Source organism: Dipodomys merriami, unplaced genomic scaffold (assembly GCF_024711535.1).
Source record: "Dipodomys merriami isolate MVZ:Mamm:240054 unplaced genomic scaffold, mDipMer1.0.p SCAF_1, whole genome shotgun sequence".
Classification (NCBI taxonomy): domain Eukaryota; kingdom Metazoa; phylum Chordata; class Mammalia; order Rodentia; family Heteromyidae; genus Dipodomys; species Dipodomys merriami.
The window spans coordinates 83714021-83735207 of record NW_027202270.1 but is presented as its reverse complement, the minus strand read 5'-3'; the positions used below and the strand labels follow the sequence as shown (position 1 = coordinate 83735207).

General features: G+C 44.7%; 1 protein-coding gene across 1 annotated transcript; it reads right to left on the bottom strand.

Moving 5' to 3' along the window:
- Positions 1-1605: 1605 nt before the first annotated feature.
- Positions 1606-20182, bottom strand: LOC138828396 (5-hydroxytryptamine receptor 5B-like). The gene is made up of 2 exons (XM_070024465.1): positions 19134-20182; positions 1606-3014 (listed from the first exon to the last, which is right to left on the bottom strand). Exons 1-2 carry the CDS (start codon positions 19902-19904, stop codon positions 2682-2684), a joined length of 1104 nt encoding a protein of 367 aa, XP_069880566.1. The 5' UTR covers positions 19905-20182; the 3' UTR covers positions 1606-2681.
- Positions 20183-21187: the final 1005 nt, after the last annotated feature.

Genomic DNA, 21187 nt, shown 5'->3' with positions numbered 1-21187 from the left:
TTTGCTTCAGTTTTTTGAAAAAACAATGGAAGAAGCTCCTCGTGTCTTGTCAGTTTTCATAAAGAAGGTAAAGCTTTGAGTCAGAGGCAGCTAGACTCCATTGTGTGGGTCTTGAGGACAGTGGGCCATGCCTCTTTTGGTTGAAGAGCTTTGGAGAGGTGAAACACTTGTGTATGTTGTGTATGTTGACTACAAGGAGGGATGGGGAGATGGACTGTGAAGCTGGGTCCTGACAACAGACTGAGGCTGTCCCATTGATGCCTGCTCTTGTGACTATCACAGTGTTATCTAGGTGCCCACAAAAGACATGTGGGTCACAGGCCCATCTTGTCAGGAAATCTGCCAATAGGTGGAAAATCCTGTTTCTCCTTCAGTAAAACTGTTTTGTCCAGTTGCAGGAAAGTTCTTCTAAAGGAGTTATATCAATTCCATTCCTCTTTACCAAGAATTAATTTACAGACAGGTGTCTAACCCTAATAAGAGACTGATAAGCCCTCTAGGAAAGAGTTTTCTGCCAATGACAATAAGAGTAAAGCTTCTGCCTCTTTTTCCTGTTTTCTCAAGTTATGGAGGAAAGGACAATATTTGAGCAACTTCAGCCATCTTGAGACCTTAAGACATACTGACATACTAGTAAGCAGAGTGAAAAGATGGAAAGAATTGCTTCCCTAAAGGCATGAGAAGTGTGAACCACCATGAGGTCCACTTACCTCCATGTTCTTCTATGAGAAAAAAAATCAGTTATTAACTGGTTCATTCAGCCAACAAAATAGGACTTTCTATCTCCAGCACTGGGACTACAGCAGAGACTGATGCACTAGAGAAACTAGTAAAACCCCCTTTTAGTGGTAAAACAAATAAGAGCATTTGTTGCTTCAACATGATGAGTGAAGCTAGGAAGAAGGATCAAGAGTGTCTAGTTTGGTCTATAATGTCTTCCCTTTACTCAGAAGCTAAGGAAGATACCTATCAAAGACAGAGACCTGGGTGAGGAAGGTTCTAGGCAGAGCAAATAGCATGTGATGTTTGTTCACTGCAGACCGTAAGGGGCACAAGCAGGGAACCTTGTGAAGTGGCCATTGTAATAAGCTAGGTGAAAATGCAACTGAAACAACTTTCACAAGAGTTCTTGTATTACACTGAACTGTTTTGTTCTGTTTTGTTTACATTCTCCCTTAAAATTATGAGTGCTAGCTCACTTATTCTTCATATATCCCATTGGAGAGGCCTCTAGTGTAATTCTCCATCCATTGGTTTCAGACTTTTACTTGCCTGTGTGTTCTGAAAATATGTTTATATGTTTGGCTTGACTCCTCCCTTGCTCTTCTCTTTTGAGCAGGTCATTCTTTGCTGGCTGTAAGTATATATGGGGGACATGGAGTCGTAGACATAACCCAAACTTCCAACCTAAGCTCAGAAGAGTCATCAAGAATAGCGAAACCCCAGATGAGCCATGGGCATATAGCAAGAAATAGCTTGTAGGTACAAGCATGTTCAGTAGTTACATAGAGTTTTTGTTGGTGGTATTCTTGAGTCCTACAGCAAGCATCATTTTTTGCATTTTATTATGTGTGTCATGAAGAAAATTATTCAGAGCCTAGAAAATAATGCCTCAAAAGTATTTTTATTAGACATTCAAATGGGAAATTTCTCATAGTTGCTATCCCTTTGGTAGAGAAGCCAGGCACCAGTGACTTAGACCTATAAATCCTAGCTCTTCAGGAGGTTGTGATCTGAGAAATGTGGCTCTAAGCCAGCCTGCACAGGAAAATCTATGAGACTTACCTCCAATTAACCACCAAGAAAGCTGGAAGTAGAGCTGTGAGTGAATCAAGTGGTAGAGTAATAACCTTGAGCACAAAAGCTCAGGGACAGCAGCCAGACAGTTCTAGCCCCAGGACTTGCTCGTGCATGTGCACATGCGCACACACACACACACACACCACAGAAAGAGAAGACCTCACCAGGAGTTCTCACCTCTAGCCACACTTGCTGCTGCTTATATCACTTTCCAGGAATTAATTCTAATTTAACTAGTCCAAAGAGCAACCTCAGTATCCAGTGGCATCCCCCACTAGTTTAAAAAAAAACCATTAAGACCATGGTACTATATCATCAGACCTCCTCTTTAAGAATCTGACTCAGTCATATAAATTGCATTAGATTATCCTCATCTTACGAATTGAGATACACAATCTTGTTGGGAATGTGTTAAGAAGCTGAGAAAGTCAAGTTGAGTCTGGTTGAAAAGGGTAGCTGGATCATTCACAAGGTGACAGTCTCCTGATAAGCCTGAAAGACCCTCACTGAGGAACATGCTATTAGACAAAGAGAATGCAGCTCAGCTTTGATGTTTGCATCAGTTCTAACCAATTAGTAACTACCTACGGTGTTGTTCTGAGAAAATTAAGAGGTGGGGTTTCTGCTCACTGGGAAAGTAGTCCATTATCAATTAGTAATATCGGCCGTGTACCTAGGTAAGCACATATGTAGAAGGCAAAATTGCACATTGTCATACATTTGCTGTCTCTGTGTGAGAGCCTTTAACATTGCTTCTTCTACAGTCCAGGCCCAGTGGTCTGACTCTCAGAGCATCATTCGTGTTCAGCTGTGAAAGGACGTCTTCTACATCATTGGTGAGAAGAAATACAACAGCACACATGTTTTTTCTCCAGCTCTTTTTATCTCTGCTTGGTAAAGAGACTCTTGAAGGCATTGTTGTAGTTCTTATTAAATGCTGTGTAAATCAGGGGGTTGAAGAAAGAATTGGAGTACCCAAGCCATAAAAAGATGCTTTTCCAGATTGGGGGGACACTGCAGGCGCAGAGAGGGCTGATGAGCTCCGTGAGGAAGAAGGGGATCCAGCACAGCACAAACACCCCAATCAGAATCCCCACCATCATGGCTGCTCGCTTCTCTTTCTGCTCTCTCCATGACTCCCCACTTGTCTGGAATGTCACACTTGCTCGGCAACGTGCTGTGAACACCTTCTCGGTCTCAGGTTCCTCCTTCATCTGAAGAAAGAAAATGGAGAAAACAAGGAAAAAAGACTCTGAAAGAAAAATCAGTAATTCCTGTGTGCTGTGTGTGTGTGTGTGTGTGTGTGTGTGTGTGTGTGTGCGTGCGCGCGTGTGCGCGTGCGCGCGCTTCCCAGTCTTAGGGCTTGAACTCAGGACCTGGGCGCTGTCCCCTGAGCTTTTATGTTCAAGGCTAGCACTCTACCCCTTGTGCCACAGCTCCAGTTCCAGCTTTTGGTTTGGTTTGGTTTGGTTTTATCTTGATAGTTAATTGGAGATAAGAGTCTCATGGGCTTTCCCTCATGAGCAGGCTTCAAACCTGAATCCTAGATCTCAGCCTCCTAAGTAGATTGGATTAAAGAAGTGAACCACCATTGCCCCGCAACAGTTCTTAGAGAAATGAAATCACAAGGTTGAATGCTGTTCCAAAGAAAGGAAAATACAGTAATCACAGATTACCAGAATGGGAACTATGGGTAGGAAAACGTAAAGGGTGGTTGACAAATTGCTGGAGGCTCACAGTGGAGAAGTCCTCACTCTTGGGAGTACTCTCAATGAGTAGGGCAGAGAGCGAGGGTTCACACTCACGTAAGTTTATTAACATCAGGAGTTCTATTCAATCCTTGTAGTGAACACTGAGGAATTCACTTTGTGCTTTCTGGAAGTGGTGGGAATGGAAGACCCATTCAAACACTAAAGATCATTCTGATCTTCATAACAAGGCCGCCTTCATTAGAAGTTGATTTACCAGAGCCTAATCTACCTGAGGAAGGGGAAATACTCACCAGGAGCATCCTCTACCCTTCCTACCCCACCTGAGCAGGAGGTGCAACTCCTAAGCATTAGTTACATTCACTGGAATACAGACTCCAAAAAGATGAATGCTTCCTGGCTCCCGATACCTTACCCACAATGTTACACACACACACACACACACACACACACACACACACACACACACACACACACACACACACACACACACACACACACACACACACACACACACACACACACACACACACACAAATTACAAGGCACTGAATAATTATCAGAACAAGTCATTGTGGCTATAAAATTGGGAGTTATCAGATCAGAAAATTTTTATGAACTACAATTTAAATGCTAAGGCCTTAGAAAAAGTAAGCCATGTGTGAGAATAAGACAATCTAAGCAGAGAGGGGAATTCTAACAACTAACAAGAAAAGGTAGTGACCCAGAAATGAATGCAAGAGTAGCAGAAGTGAAGAACATCCTTTGGCCTCCTTAGGAGACTGTAGGTAGCAAAAGGAAGAATGTCTAAGCTTGACACTACAGCAATAGCAACTACCAAAAGTGAAATGCAAAGAGAGAAAGACTGGGAAAAACTCATCCAAGAACTCATAGTATAACTACCAAGGTTGATATAAATGTAGTGAGAGTAACAGAGAAGGAATTTGAAGAAAATGGGGAAAACAAGGTATCTGATCATTGGAGAAAAGTACCCCTCATTAATGTCAGACATCAAACCATAACTTCAGGAAGAACAAAAACAGCAAGAAGGATAAATGCCAAAATAAAGCGGGGGGGGGGGGGGGGAAGGCTCTTGAAAAAGAAAAGCAAAGGAGGAACAAAGATAACAAATGCATCTGACTTCTAGAAACCATACAAGCAAAATTAGTTAAGTAAAATATTTACTTACTGTTGAGAGGAAGGAGAGAAATTATCCACCCCAGAATTCTATAATATGTAAAATTATCCTCTGTTAATTTTTTTAAAAGGGCACTGTTCCCAAGCTCTTTTGCTCAAGTCTAGTGCTCTACCACTTTGAGCCACAGTGCCACTTCCATGAGTTCGTAAAACTAAAGAATAAGAATGTAAAACCACCTGGCTTAAAAATGGATCAAAAACTTTAACAGACATCAAAGAAAGTGATATGTATCTCATAAAAGCATATGGAAAATGCTCCCATATCCTATGTCATCATTTAAATGTAAATATGGTACAAGTACTTTAGAAGACTTGTAGTTTCCTTCAAAATTAAATTTACTTTTTATTAAATTTACATTTTATCCAGCAGTTGTGGTCATTGGTATTTATCCATACCAAATGAAGAAATATAGCCAGGTGCTAGTGGCTCATGCCTGTAATCCTAGCTACTCAGGAGGCTGAGATCTGAGGATTGCAGTTCAAAGCCAGCCCAGGCAGGAAAGTCTGTGAGACTCTTATCTCCAATAAACCACTCAGAAAACCGGAAGTGGCACTGTGGCTCAAGTGGTAGAGCGCTAGCCTTGAGCTGAAGAGCTGAGGGACAGCACCCAGGCCTAGAGTTCAGGCCCCTCAACCAACAACAACAAATATATCTGCACAAAAACCTGCACAAAGTTGTTTGTGACAAATTCATTTTTCATTGCCAAAACTTGGAAGCAATCAAGATACCCTTTAGTCTCAGGACAATGGAATACTGTACAGTACTAGAAAGAAATGACGTACCAAGCCATGAAAAGACATGGAGGAAACTTAAGTATCTATGAAAAAGGGAACAAAGCTAAACTAAAATTACTATATTGCATGATTTCAATTATATAGTATTTGAGAGACAAAAAAAAAAAAAAAAACCAACAGTGATTGTCAGAGGTTGAGACAATTGAGCAGAGCAGAGAGGATTTTTAGGGCAGTGGAATTATTCTGTATGATACCACAATTCATGGTATTATACACTTGTCTAAACTCACAAAATTCAATACAGACAATATAAACTGTGGACTCTGAGTATTGCTGATTATCAGTGTAGAGTAATGAGTTGTTAACAAATGTACTATTGTAATATGGAGATGTTGGTAGTAGGAGGTTGTATAGGCATGAGACAGAAAATACATGGTAACACCACCTTCTGCCCAGTTTTGCTGTGGAATTAGAACTGCTCTAAAAACTTTACTAATTTAAATAAAAACAATATATGATGAAAGTAACATAAGGCTGGTCTAGTCTCACCCAATATTCTTTGTTTCATTCAAGAAACATTTTGGAGACTAATGATATAGTTCAGCGTTAAGAGGGCTTGTCTAGCAAGCTCAAGACCTTGCATGACAATGGGAGGGAGGGAGGGGAGGTGGGGAGCTGGGGAGAGCCAGGGAGCTGGGGAGAGGCAAGGAGCTGGGAAAGCCAGGGAGCAGAAAAAGGGAAGGGAAGGATTTATAGTTTAGAAAAAAAAAGTTTTTAGGTGAGCCAGGTGTCAATGGCTCACACCTGTTATCTTAGCTGGGATCTGAGGACCATAGTTCAAAGCCAGCCCAGGCAAGAAAGTCCACAAAATTCTTGTTTCCAATTAACCACCCAAAAGCTAAAAGTGGAGCTGTGGCTCAAGTGGTAGAGTACAAGCCTTGAGCAAGCAAATTCAAGGGGCAACACCTGAATTGAAGCCCCAGGACCAGAAGGCTACCCATAGTCCCATCTCTATGGGAGATAGAGGTAGGAGAATAACATTCCAATATCAGCCACGGGCAAGTGTGAGACTCTATCTGAAAAAGCTAAAGGACCAGAGGCATGGCTCCAATAGTAGAACACCTCCCTAGCCACTTCAAACCTCAGTATCACAGTATCAGTACCACAGTATCACCATATATATGTACATATATGTATACATCCATATATGTCCATATATGTGTGTGTGCATGCACATGTGTGCATGTATATAACATAGGTTAAAGTCAAATATGCATATATGCATGTATATCATAGGTTAAGATAAAGTATAAAGATTCTCCAGGGAAAAAAATAAAGGTCTCTACAATGCTAAATAATAAGAGCAAGGCTTGAGAACTAGCAAAGCTCACCGCTTCTTCAAACCTGCATCTCCATGACTGTATTGAAAGTCCCTTCCTGCACCAGTACAGGTGACGTGGAAAGAAACTGTGGATGCATATTGGTGCTGAGAACAATCCCTGGCATGTTCATCCACCCATTCTATTTTCAGAGAGAACTGGCATAGGAATCACCAAGTATACAGACCCAGGTCTACCCCTCACAAAATTTGTAGCTAGGAGAACAAGCTATAAATATTAATACTGAGACAAACTCTGTAACTACTTCTCAGCCTCCAGAATGGTGGACCAATAAATTTCAATTGATTATGAATTGCCCCATTTCAGAGAGTCTGTTATACTAGCACAAAAGGGACTGTAACACATAACAACTTAAAATTATACGAGGGGAGGGCAGGTTTGTTTACTGTCCAACTCTAGACAAGTTTTGGGTGCCCTGATCTGAGATTTTTCTGGGCTATGATGCAGATCCAGATCCCTCCCAAAGAGCGTGCATATGTAGGAAGGGAACTGGTGCAAACACAAAGCCCACACTGCCTAACAGCCTCCTTTTAGCTCCAAACCGAGAGTCCAGGGTTTTATGCCCACATAGTAAACTGTGGTGAACTACCTTACTACTAGCAAATACGGTGAAGTCAGAAGTACTCCACAGTTCTGAATATTTGTCCAGGACCTGACTTATGACAGCAACTGTGTAGGAATGAGTGAGGAAACACAGCTCAGAGCATTAGTGGCTAGTGATGAATCCAAGTCCCATCTGTGCACATATAACAAAGAGAAAGCTTTTCTATAGCATAGGCTCATTCTAAGGATCACAGTGAGACTGTAGTATAGCATAGGACCTCAAATATCAGCTTCATGTCCCCCTTCCTAGCTTCTCTAAAATCGTTGCTGCCACTTGGGTCAGATACTATGACCAGATTTCATAAAGCTGGTATCTGGGGACTGCACTAATCCCAGTGTGGAATCAAGCACCACATCTACGGGAAGAGAGAGTACATTGAGAGCTCCCCCTAGTGGAGCTGAAGTGAAGTTGGATTATAACTGCAATGCCCCATTTCTTTCTTTTTTAAATTTTATTTTATTTTGTTGTAAAGGTGATTACAGAGGGATTAGAGTTACATAAGAAATGAGTACATTTCTTGTCAAATATTGTTACCCCTCCCTCGTTTTTCTCCCAATTTCCCTCGTGCCCCCACCTGCCACCGACTCTCCCCACCCTAGGTTGTAGAGTTCCTTTCCCACTTAGCATCTTGTGAGTAAAGGTTCACCCTTTGTCCTTTGTCTATCCATTTTGTTATTCCCTTTCCCTTCCTCAAATCAGATAAAGGTATATACAAGACACAGGGTACCAGAATCAAGCACAGTGACTACAAGGGATAAATCAAAAGGCAGGGAGGGGGGAGAAAAGAAAAGAAAAAGAGAATGGAACTTCATACAGTACATTCAAAACAACAACATCAGCAACAATAACAACAAAAAGAACCCTCTTGTTTCCATATCTTGGCGATCATTTCTATTAGCATCATTGTATATGGTCATATGAACAAAGCTATTGAGCTATTGTGATCCTCTGCTAGGGCTATGCCATTATCAAGAAAACAAATAATAGTAGATGCTGGCAGTGATGTAGCCCTGTTAGTGGGAATGAAAACTGGTTCAGTCACTCTGGAAAGCAGTATGGAGGTTGCTCAAAAGACTAAACGTAGAACTACCCTATGATCCAGCAATCCCACTCCTGAGCATTTACCCAAATGATCACAAACATGGCCATACTAAAGCCACCAGCACAATTATGTTTATTGCAGCATTATTCACCATAGCCTAAGATATGGATCCAACCCAGAAGCCCCTCAATAGATAAAGGGATCAAGAGGGGCTGGGAAGCTGGCTCAGTGGTAGAGTGCTTGCCTTGCATGCATGAGGCCCTGGGTTTGATTCCTTAGCACCACATAGTCAGGAAAAGCCGGAAACAGCACTGTGGCTCTTGTGGTAGAGTGCTAGCCTTAAGCTGAAAAGCTGAGAGGCAGCATCCAAGCCCATACTACAGGCCCCTCAACTGACAAAAAAAAAAAAAAAAAAAAAGATAAATGGATCAAGAAAGTGTGATATATGGGGCTGGGAAGGTGGCTCAGTGGTAGAGCGCTTGCCTTGTATTCATGAAGCCCTGGGTTCAATTCCTCAGCACCACATAAGCAGAAAAGGCTGGAAGTGGCACTGTGGCTCAAGTGGTGGAGTGCTAGCCTTGAGCTGAAGAGCTGAGGGACAGTGCCCAGGCCCAGAGTTCAGGCCCCACGACCAACCAAAAAAGAAAAAAGAAAAGAAAAGAAAGTGTGATATATATACACATGATGGAATTCTATGTTTCCATCAGAAAGAATGACATCACGCCATTCAGAAGGAAAGACTTGGCGAAAAAAAAAAATCATTGTTAGTGAAGTAAGCCAGACCCAAAGAAACATAGGTTCATGGTTTCCCTCATTTGTAGCAACCCCCTTTTCTAAGCAGAGCTCTCAGGTCAGGGCTTGAAATAGCTGGGCTTCATTTTCTCTGTAACATCCGAACTCCATGTGTGATTTCCCCAAAGTGTTTTCAAGAGACAAGTAACCAAAATATCACCCCAAGTAAACAAACTGTCTGGCTTGTCTGACAACCTAGAACTGCCGCCTCTCTTGTGCAATAGAAATCATGCAAATAAGGAATATTCCTTATAAAAGCAAGAGCACTGTTGGGCTTGATGCAAGCCAATCATTCCTTCAGTCTAGTAAAACACAAAACAGAATGCACTTTTGCTGAAGGGGCAGTTGTTATAATTTTAATGTCTGAAAAACATGGTTTTTGTTGTTGGGAGTCCAATCACTTGGGCATGGCAAGTATCCACTGGGATTGATACTGAGAAAGGGAAAATGCAATCAATGCATTTTTGAAGTTAGGCTACATTTGTGCTTTCAGATTTACTATCATCTGACCCCCAAATCACCTCCTTTTGCATGTCTCTGTCTGTGGAAGGTCTTGTCTGTGGAAGCTTCTCTGTGGAGACCATATATCTTATTTTCAGTTCTTTGGACTCCAAACCAGTGATGCTCAGTACAGGGAGAAGGTGCCAGGAGAGAGGAAAGGTTTTGTTATTTATACATTCATTGTCCTGTCTTGCTGTTCTGTTATGTCCCTTTTGGGGCCATGTTCAGAAATGAGGACTACTCCATTCTCAGAGTCCTGGCTACACTGTGGGTTCCATCCCTGAGGTGAGCCCCACAAGAAGGCCAGTGAGCATCACCCTCCAGGGCAAGATTCAGGAAAGAGAAGTAAATTGAGTGAGTTACATACCTTCCTTTGCAGAAAGTTCATTTGCAGCTGGGCACCATTGGTTCACACCTCTTATCCTAGAGACTCAGGAAGCTAAGATCTGAAAATTGTGGGTCAAAGCCAGCCTAGGCAAGAAAGACTATGAGATTCTTATCTCAATTCATCATCAAAAAGCTAGAAGTACAGCAGTTGAGCAAATGCAGCAATGGTGCCTGCCACCAGTGGCTAATGCTTATAATCCTAGCTACTCAGATTTGGAAGCTGCCTTACTGTAAGTGTTGAATGTCAGATCAGTAAAGAATAACAGAGAGGTTCTGATGCAGATGCTCAGTGGTTGTCTAAGTTCCTCTAGAGTCTAAAACTTTCCTTTCCCAGCTCTCCCAACACCCACAGATATTACTTTTCATACCAGTCGCAGTTCCTTGCCCACCACCAAATCCTGCAGAATCTTCTAAACAAATGACATGAACCCAATCCTTTCCCCTTGGAATTGCCTCATCAATGGGACTAACCTGAAGTTTGTCTCTCTCTATCAAAAAGAAATGGTTGACAAGTGGGTCAAATCTGTTTATCCTCTTGATGTAGAGGATATGTGTTTGATAGCTGGAGTAGAGAAATTACTTCTTCTGGAAGGTTTCTTAGAAAATGTGTGAAGTGGCACAGTTGAAACCATCTCTCTGGTACAGTTAAAGCAACCTGGGCCTGAAGTGCAGTGAAATGAAATTCAAATACAGAGATAAATGAAAGAAAACAACACAATTCTAGAGTATGACACTGACACGGATTTTCTTTGTTTTGTTGGTTTTTGTTTTTGTTTTGTAATTTCTAGCTGAAGAAAAGTAATTAAGGGGAAATAAATATTACCTAATTAGTTCACTCACAAGACAATATGTTGGAAATGTTCTGTACAACTTGGGGAAGGTTGGGGGGAGGAAAAGAGGAAGAAAAATGAGGGAGGAGGTAACAAGTTAGACAAGAAATGTACTCACAACCTTACTTATGTAACTGTAACCCCTCTGTACATCACCTTGAAAATAACATTAAATTTCATGCATGTGTTTCTAACGCATTTATAAGATTGTCTCTTTGTTGCTTTGTATGTCCCTCCCCCACAGTATACCCCCTGCTTTCACTATATTTGATGTCAGTATAACTTGTGGAGGAGATGGGGAAAAACCAGTTGTTTAAGGATACAGGTGGACCTGTTGCAACAATGAGAAGTACAAGATGTCATGTCCAAAACGAGCTTTACAATGTCGGTGGGGGGGGAGGGGAAGGGGGGGAAGGAGAAGGATTGGGATTGGGGGGGAGGGGGGAGGCTGGGAAGGGATGTGAAGGGTAAACAAAGGAGGAGGCTGCAATGCTTGGTAAGAAATGTACGCATTATCCTGCCCATGTAATTGTAACTCCTCTGTACAGTATGTTCATAAATAAAATTAAATTAAATTAAAAAAAAGAAAATAACATTAAAATAAAAAAAGTTACGCATTCAAAAAAAATAATAATAATCCTAGCTACTCAGGAAGCTAAGATCTGAGGATCATGGGTTTGAAGCCAGACAAGGTGTGAGACTCTTACCTCCAATAAACCACTCGGATAAAGCCAGAAGTGGTGCTGTGGCTCAAGTGGTAGAGTGCTAGCCTTGAGCTGAAGAGCTGAGGGACAGCGCCCAGGCCCAGAGTTCAGGCCTCAGGACTGGGGGAGAGGGGTTGAAATGCATCAGTGTGTACTTACTAGACACTGTTGAAAATGAACTATACAACTTGTCAACTTGTGGGTGGGGATAGAGGGAAAAACTAGGAGAGAACAAAAGAAGGGATGATATTTTCCAAAAAGAAAGGCACTCTTTGCCTGACTTATGTAACTGTAACCCATTTGTACATCACTTTTATAATAACAATTTAATTTTTTAAAGCTAGACGTAGAGCTGTAACTCAAGTGATAGAATACTAGCCTTGAGCAAAGAAGCTTAGGGACAGCACCCAGGCCAAAAAAAAAAATGTAATTTGCAAGAAATTATGTGATCTACCAAAGACAGGAGCTTAGATTTGTGTTTGCACTCTTCCAGTTAAAGGCTTAACCTTCTCTAGAAACTCTATAGATTTAAGGTGAAGCTTACTGCAGAGTCAAATATGTAAACACAGTCCCAGCACCACAGTTGTCTACATTCTCTGTTTCCCTTTCCCCTCTTTTACTTGCCACCAAACACCTAACTAACGAGAGGGAAAAAAGAAAGTGAATGCAAGGACAAGCATTGTGATGCAGTGGGAGTGAGGAAGAATATTACAGGGAGGGGCTGGGAAGGTGGCTCAGTGGTAGAGCGCTTGCCTTGCATACCTCTGAGGCCCTGGGTTTGATTCCTCAGCACCACATAAGCAAAAAAAAGCCGGAAGTGGTGTTGTGGCTCAAGTGGTAGAGTGTTAGTCGTGAGCTGAAGAGCTGAGGGACAGCACCCAGGCCCAGAGTTCAGGCCCCATGACAGGACGCAAAAAAAAAAAAAAAAAAAAAAAAAAAAAAGACTATTACAGGGAAGGGATAGCCAAGCTACTGAAGCTGACTGCCTCCACCAACCCTCCTCCAACCTCAGGCAGCAGAGTGGGGAGCAGGACTCAGGCTTCTGGCGAGCACAGCATGGAAGTGAGCACAAGGGTTCATCTTGGAACCAAGCATCAGGCCCTCTGTAGTGAGACACAAATCCTGGTAGAAACAGAAAGTGCCATGTGCAAGCTAGAACTCATGGATGGACCCTCCAGACAAGCTCCAGCATCAGACACCTGTAGGCTGCTGCAACAGACTAGAGTTTTAACTTCTTTCTGTTTCAGCCTCAACATGGATCTGGGATATACCTCCCCTCTCCTCGGGACTGTATAGGTCACTGAAGCTGTGGGACACAGGGCAATCCAGTTTAGCCCAAGACTATGTGGCTTAAGAGACTACTTTCATCAACATTACCACATTATTGAGTAAAGGATACAAAAATGTAGAGACATCCTGTGTTCATGATTGGTGTTAAAAGGTCTATGCTACCCAAAGTGATTTACAGATTCAATGAAAGCCCTTTCAAACTACGAATTGGATTCTTCACAAAATTAGGGTGAAAAAGCACAGAAACAGTACTAAAATGTATGTGCAACCAGAAGAATTCCCTAATAGCCAAAGCAATCTCGAGCAAAAAGAACAACATGAAGTATTATGCCACCTGACTTCCAACACATAGATCAGTGGAACAGAATAGAAGCCTAGAAGTAAATCTAAACATCAACAGCCAACTTATTTTTAACATGTGCTAAACATGCATATTAGAGAAAATACATTCTTTTTTTTTTTTTTTGTCAGTCATGGGGCTTGAACTCTGGGCCTGGGCACTGTCCCTATGATCTTCAGCTCAAGGCTAGCACTATACCACTTGAGCCACGGCACCACTGCCGATTTTCTAGTGGTTTGTTGGAGATAAGAGTCTCACAGACTTTCCTGCCTGGGTTTGGCAGGAACTGTGATCCTCAGATCTCAGCCTCCTGAGTAGCTAGGATTACAGGTATGAGCCACCAGCGCCTGGCTATTCTTTTCAATATATTTTTTTGTTGAGTGAGATAAACTCAAAAAGCCAAATATTGTATGTGGAATTTGTGGGATACAGAGCTAAAATGATAATGATGATTAATAATAAGACATGAATGTAAAATGAGGACTGTCTAGAGGAGATTGGAAGGAAAAGAGAGTCAAGCTACACACACACACACACACACACACACACACACACACACAATATTCACATAAATATACACATATATTTGAAGACAGCATATTTAGTCTCTCAAACCGTATTAGAGAAATGGGGCAGGAAAGAGCAGTTTGGGGAATATAATGGAATGGAGTGGGTAGACTTGTTCAAAGTACACTGTATACATGTATGGAATTATTACAGTGCAACCTGTTATATTTCTAATGTATGCTAATTCAAATTTTAAATTGAATTTAAAAGGGGAAAACCAAACATTAATTAGTTAAAAATGAAAGGAAGGGTCAGGTACCAGGCTCACATCTGTAATACCAGCTACACAGCCCAGGCAGTGAAGTCTATGAGACTTTTATCTGTAGTTAAGCACCAAAACAATAGAAGTGGAGCTATGGCTCAAGTAGTAGAGTACCAGCCTTCAGTGAAAGAGCTCAGTGCAGCACCAGGCTCTGAGTTCAAGCCCTAGTACTGGCACATAGAAAAAGAGAGGAAGGAAGGAAGGAAGGAAGGAAGGAAGGAAGGAAGGAAGGAAGGAAGGAAGGAAGGAAGGAAGGAAGGAAGGAAGGAAGGAAGGATGGAAGGAAGGAAGGAAGGAAGGAAGGAAGGAAGGAAGGAAGGAAGAAAGGGAAGAAAGAAGGGAGGAAGGGAGGGAGGGAGAGAGGAAGGGTGGGAGATAAAAGAAGGATAGGAGGGAGGGAGCAATAGAAAGAGATAGAGAAAGAGAAAGAGGGAGGCGGGAGGAAAACGTCAGGGAGCGAGGGAAAGAAGGGTAGGAATAAGCCAGCCAGGCCAGGAATTGAGTTTGTTCACTGAGAGACGCTGACAGTATGTCTGTGCTCTGCTGCATTTAGCTCTGCTGGAAAGGTGAAGTTGGTGTGAATAGTTTGGAGAGCCTGTTCCCTGTAACCCATCTTGATTGGGCTACACTGCCTCATTCCTCTGCAGGTGAGAGGAATAGTTCTCAGAAGTCAAATGCCTGGTGACAGCATGAAGTAATGAAAAGAACATAGAGACTTTGGATCTGGTACAAATCAGTTTCTCCGCCTGCTGGCTGCATGTTAAATCCAGGAGAAGACGGTTACAAACTGATCTATCTCCACAGCTATCTTTCCCCATCAGCTTTGGAAGCCACCTATACTAGATATCATAGTTTAAAAAGTAAATCCATGTCTTACTGTCTGCAAGAGAGTTATGCAGGAGAGCTACCAGACCCACACTGAACTTAGTATGAGAATGACATTACCTTCTTCTAGATGGGGAGTAGTACATTACTGCAGCCCATGATAACTTATCCTAACAGAGGCTGAGGATGACAACTGTGCTGGACCATGATCATGACCATTCAGTCACAGGTGAACATCAAATACCAAACATCAAGCACAGTGCTTGGAAAGCAAAATTTACTCTATACAGCTTTCTTAATCCTTCATACTTTCAAATTTTGCATTTTCTGGAGGCCAGATCATGACCCAAGAATGGTAAGACACCTTTCTGATACTATTTTCAAGTTGGGACCTAGCCATGGAATTCTGGAGAGAAAAAAAAAAAAAAAGATGAGAAAGTGGTGCTGTGGCTCAAGTGGCAGAACGCTCGCTTTGAGCTGAAGAGCTGAGGGACAGCGCCCAGGCCCAGAGTTCAAGCCCCATGACTGACACAAACAAACAAATAAACAAACAAACAAAAAGATGAAGGATATACATAGCTTCATCAAGAGACCTCTGCCACCCTCTTAAAGTAATACAGACACTTCACAGCACCGAAATCCAATTCATCATCCTTTCCTCTGGTGTGCAGGTGGGGGAAATACAGAAATACATTTTCTGGCACATTATTTTAAACATCTGTTTTTGGTGTTGTGTAGCCAGAAGACTTGCAAATGCTGCCTCCAAAACATTACATGGGATTTTGAGTGAGGCTTTGATGGCAACTCCCCCCCACAAAAAATGAGGTGCTCTATTTCATTAACCATCTCAGCTTCCTGTGACCCAAGACTCTCAGATGTTACAGACCAGTTCTGTGTATTACAGAAGTTGAGGCCGACAGGCACTTATGGCTCACACCTGTAATCCTAGTTACATTCAGGAGCCTGAGCTCTCGAGGATAGAAGTTCAAAGACAGCCTAGGCAGAAAAGTCTTCCAAAATCCATCTCTACTTAACTAGCAAAACTACCGAGCTGGATGTGTGGTTGATGTGGTAGAGCACCAGCTCTGAGCAAGCTAAGTGAGTTGGAGGTTCAAGCCCAAAGATAGGTAAAAAGTTAAGGACCAGAGCAACAAGAGCTTGCCCCAGGTAACATGCCAGGAGTGGCTAAATGCCATCATTGCCCCTCCCCTTAAAGCCCTTCCGTCCCGTCAGGAGCCATTCATGACTGTCATCCTTCTACCCATTCATCTCTTCTTTAGGCCACCTGCCTCATTCAAATTCCTGGATGGAATCTGTCCAAAATGACCAGGAAAATCATATTGGTAAAGATTTCTGGTGTCCACTTCCCTCTGATTTCTATGGGTGGTGTCTGTTGGTTTGATGTAGTTATTAAAAGTCAGCCTTACTTTGGCAATCAGACAGAAAGCTATAATCACCACAGGCATTTCCGAGAGACCTTTAAATGAATATCATTAATTTTGAATAAAGCTCTCCTTCCCATCTCTTTCTAATTATAGTTGTGACATTCCTATTTTATGTTAAAAATTCCTCTACCATTTAATTTTTTTTTAAGCCTGCTTTTTAAAGTGCATGTGCTGGTCTGGTAGCCTAAGTACCTGGGTTAATTTTCTGAAATCAAAACTAATAGCAACTAGACCTTTTCCCTGTCTATTCCACTCTTCGGCACCCCTTACTCAGCCCATGTATTATATTTTAAATTGGACAAATGGGATTGCATGAAACTTCAGAGCTTCTGCATAGCAAACAACATAGCTAGCAAGATCAATAGAAAGCCCACGGATTGGGAGAAGATCTTCACTAGCCATACAATGGACAAGGGTCTCATCTCTAAAATTACTTGGAACTCAAAAAATTAAATTCTCCCAACAAGAAATTCTCAAAGAAACAACTGCCCGATAAATAAGTGGGCTAAAGACTTAAAGAGAAACTTCTCTGATGAGGAAATAAGAATGGCCAATAGACACATGAAGAAATGCTCAACTTCTGTAGCCATAAAAGAAATGCAAATCAAAACAACATTGAGATTCCACCTGACCCCAGTTAGAATGGCTATAATCAAGAACTTTAATAACAACAGATGCTGGAGGGGATGTGGCCAAAGGGGAACCCCAAGACAGGGACATAAGTGGTTTTTTTCTTCCTTGCTATTGTTTTTAATGTACTTATAATGTACTATTTTTTGTTTCTTTTGCATGTTCTTTCCCCATGTTATAAACCCTGTTTTCCCTGTATTTGATTCTGGTGCCCTGCATCTTGTATATACACTTTTCTAATTTTGGGAGGGGAAAGGTAAAAAGAAAATGCTTAAATAGGGATACAGGTTGACCCATTGTAACAATGAGATGTACAAAACACTATGTTGAAAACAAACCTTACAACTTGTGGGAAGGGGGGAGTTGGGGAGGCAGGGAGGGAAGGGATGGTAAGGGAAAAAACAAAGGAGGGGGTAACAATGCTCGAAAGGAAATGTACTCATTACCTTACTCATGTAACTGTAACCCCTCTGTACAATATTTTTACAATAAATAATGTATTTTTTTTAAAAAAATTGGGGGCTGGGAAGGTGGCTCAGTGGTAGAGTGCTTGCCTTGCATGCACAAGGCCCTGGGTTTGATTCCTCAGCACCACATAAGCAGAAAAAGTTAGAAGTGGCACTGTGGCTGAAGTGATAGAGCACTAGCCTTGAGCTGAAAAGCTGAGGGACAGTGCTCAGGCCCAGAGTTCAAGCCCCACGACCAAAAAATAAAAAAATTGGGGTGTGTGAAATAAATCCGTCTGTGCTCCAAAATGGGAGGTTACTGCTTGGAACACCTGACTCCAAAAAAGCAAAGTTTGGATCTCCAGGATAAGGTGGTAGCTGAGCATAGCTTAGATACTGGCCAAAAGGTAGAAAGCTCCATAGAGAATATCAGCGACCTTACAAATGCAACTCCTTAATTCATTACATGTCCAATGGAAGCTTCCATTCCTTAGACAATGCCAGTCAATACCCTATTTATTTTTCTGTAGCCAACTTCTTCACCCAGCATGTGCCAGATACTATGTCAGGTGTCCTACGTTGCTCATCTCGTAGGATCTTCACCAAAGGCTGTATGAAGCAAGAATTCACTTGTTTAAAAAAGAAATAAAGCACAGGTAAATTAAGCAGATGTCTCAAGCTGGGATTGTAACCTGCTCTTTTTACTTTTCTCCAAAATCCCTAGAGGATATCCTCACCATTGAGATAACCAAATGAAAATGACAGAGTATTGGCGGGGAGAGGGAAGGGGTGTCTGGAGTGTGAACTCAGGGGCCTAGGCACTGGCCTGAGCTTTCGTGCTCTAGGCTAGCGAGTGCTCGCTTGAACTCTATCACTTGAACCACAGCTTCACTCTGGCCTTTTTTTTAAAATAGCTAACTGTAGATAAGAGTCTCGTGGACTTTCCTGCTGGGCTCGCTTCGAACCATGGACCCCAGATCCCAGCCTCTTGAGTAACTAGGAGGAGCAAGCCACCAGCGCCCAGTGACACTTTGGATTTTTGTTTGTTTGTTTTAACCTTCCCTGTTTCCTTTGACGGGGCAAGCAGCAGGTAGAGTTGTTGATTCACCAGACTACAGGGAATGGAATAGGGTCGGGTAGAGACAAAGGACAGGTCAGAGGAATTTCCTCATCTACATCAAGTCTAATTCCAGCCAATCACAGTCCTGCAAGGTCCGGCCTTGGCAGAACCTGACAGTGGGTGTTTCCAGGCCTGATTTGAACCCAAGTCGGACGGGGCCTGGGACGGCAGGGAGAACGCGGCGGGCTGGATGCGCCCCCAGCACTGTGGAGAAAGGCCGCGCCCGCAAACAATATGTCCTGTGTGTGGTTCAGCCCTCGCGTGCGGGTGACAAATCCTATTCCGCGGCACACACCCCACGCAGGTGGCAACCCTGGGCTGGCCCACCAGACGTGCGCCATGGACTCTTCGGAAAAGCAGATGACAAATTCTTCTGGCGCCTGGGCTGCTGCGCAGGCGACCGCGGGCAAGCTTCCGCCCGCTCTCCCTTCCCCTAGACTTTCTCCTCCCCGATAGGGTCCCGGATCCACCCCGATCCCCACCCGCAGTAACACATGGGACCCTCACCTGCCCGGCGGCGGCGGCCGTGGGCCACGGCAGCACCCGGCGGCGGCGGCGACCGAAGCGGAATTTGGCCGCCTTGTAGATCTTCCAGTAGACAAACAACACCACGCCAAGCGGCAGGTAGAAGGCGCCGCAGGTGGAGAAGACGGCGTAAGAGGGCTCCTGGCTCACCTGGCACCGCTGGAGCCGGGCGTCGTACGCCTCGCCCCAGCCGAAGAGCAGCGGCGCGAGCGCGATGAGCGCCGCCAGCGCCCAGGTGAGCGCGATCATGAGCGCCGAGGCGCGGCGCCGGGTGCGCAGCGAGTACTGCAGGTGGCGCGTGATGGTCCAGTAGCGGTCCAGCGCGATGGCCGCCACGTTCCAGATGCTGGCGGTGCAGCACAACACATCGAAGGAGGTCCACACGTGGCACAGGCTTCGGCCCAGATGCCACCGCCTCCCCGCCGACAGCTCGCTCACCAGACTCAGCGGCATCACCACGGCTGCCACCAGCACGTCCGAGATGGCCGTCGAGGCCACCAGGTTGTGCGGCACGCGATGGAAGGTGCGGACGCGCAGGATGGTGACCAGGACCAGCAGGTTCCACAGAAATGTGGCGGCGATCAGCAGCGCCAGCAGCGTCACCACCAGCACGGTGAAGACCGAGAACGCGGGTGCGCGGCCAGGCGGGACGGCACCGCCGTGGGACGACCCCGCCACCCCGTCCGGGCCCCCGCCGTGGGGCTCAGGTTCCAGGGGAACTGTGGTGGCCGCCGAGAGGTTAGCGGCTTCCATGGCGTGCGCGGGCTCGGGCCCTAGACCCCGCAGGTGGACACGTAGGCGGGGGAGGGAGGGGGGCACTGTGTGCCCCGAAGATCTGAAAGATCTGGAAGATCAAAAACGGGTCTAGGTCGCTCGGCCCGGGTTCCTCTGTTGGGCTGCAGTCGCTCTCCGGCGCATCCTCTATTTCCCAATAAAGGAAAGGAAAGAGGAAGCGGGAGGGAGAGCTCAGGATTCTTCCAGTGCAGCCCCACGGGGCGTGCAGTCCCCAGGGGGAGCGGACCGCAGGCCGGCGTGGCCCCGGGGCCCGCACGGGGGCGGGGCTTGCAGCGTTGCCCCACCCCCACCCCCTGCAGCGGTCGGAGCTGCGGGGCTCCGGGTCTGGGTCCCGGAGAGCTGCGGGGCGGGGCGCCTTGGGGCACGCAACGGGTCAGCCGGGCCCGCAGCTCAGGCTCCCGCGGGTCTCCTCGTCTCTGCGGACGGAGAGGATGGAAGTGCACTCCAGAAATCCTGGAGGGATTTCCTAACCGCCACCTCCGCAGGTCCCTGTGGCCGGGGGGCCAGCCCCGGGCAGGTACTGAGGGCATCCAGCCCCACCTCGTCCCGGACAGAGTGGGTGCTGGTTTTTTCCCCCGTGCCAAGTGGTCTGTGTGCCACTTGGCAGACCCCGGTGCTGGAGTTTGTAAATGGCAAACTCCCTCCATCTGGCTCCATCCCTGCCGGTTCTGAGCACTTCTGCCCGAACGCTCCACCTGGGAAGCTTACTCCCTGGGAAAGAGAAAGAAAAGGAAAGCAAGAAAGAAAGCAAGAAAGCAAGCAAGCAAGCAAGCAAGCAAGCAAGCAAGCAAGCAAGCAAGCAAGAAAGAAAGAAAGAAAGAGAAAGAGAGAGAAAGAAAGAAAAAAGGGAGAGAGAAAGAAAGGAGAGAAAGAAAGAAAGAAAGAGAAAGGGGAGGGAAGGAGGGAGGGAGGGAGGGAGGGAAGGAGGGAAAGGAAAGAAGGAGCGCGCTACCGAGCATTTAGGCAGAGAGCTGGAGACCGAGGTAGTGCCAACCTCTGCGCCAGCTCCAGTCTCACCCCCAACACACCCAACTTCCCACCATCCCACCCTCCCCCCACGCCTCCACCCCCACCCCTACACACTGGAAGACTGTCTTCCAAGTTGGGAGAGTTGAGGTGTGGGTGTTGTTTCTGCCCTGCAGAGGACATAAACTCGGCCTCTGGCATGCTAAGATCGGAGGGTGGAGTACTCACTCTACGACTGAGCTACGCCCCCAACCCAGGAGTGATGGATTTATTTG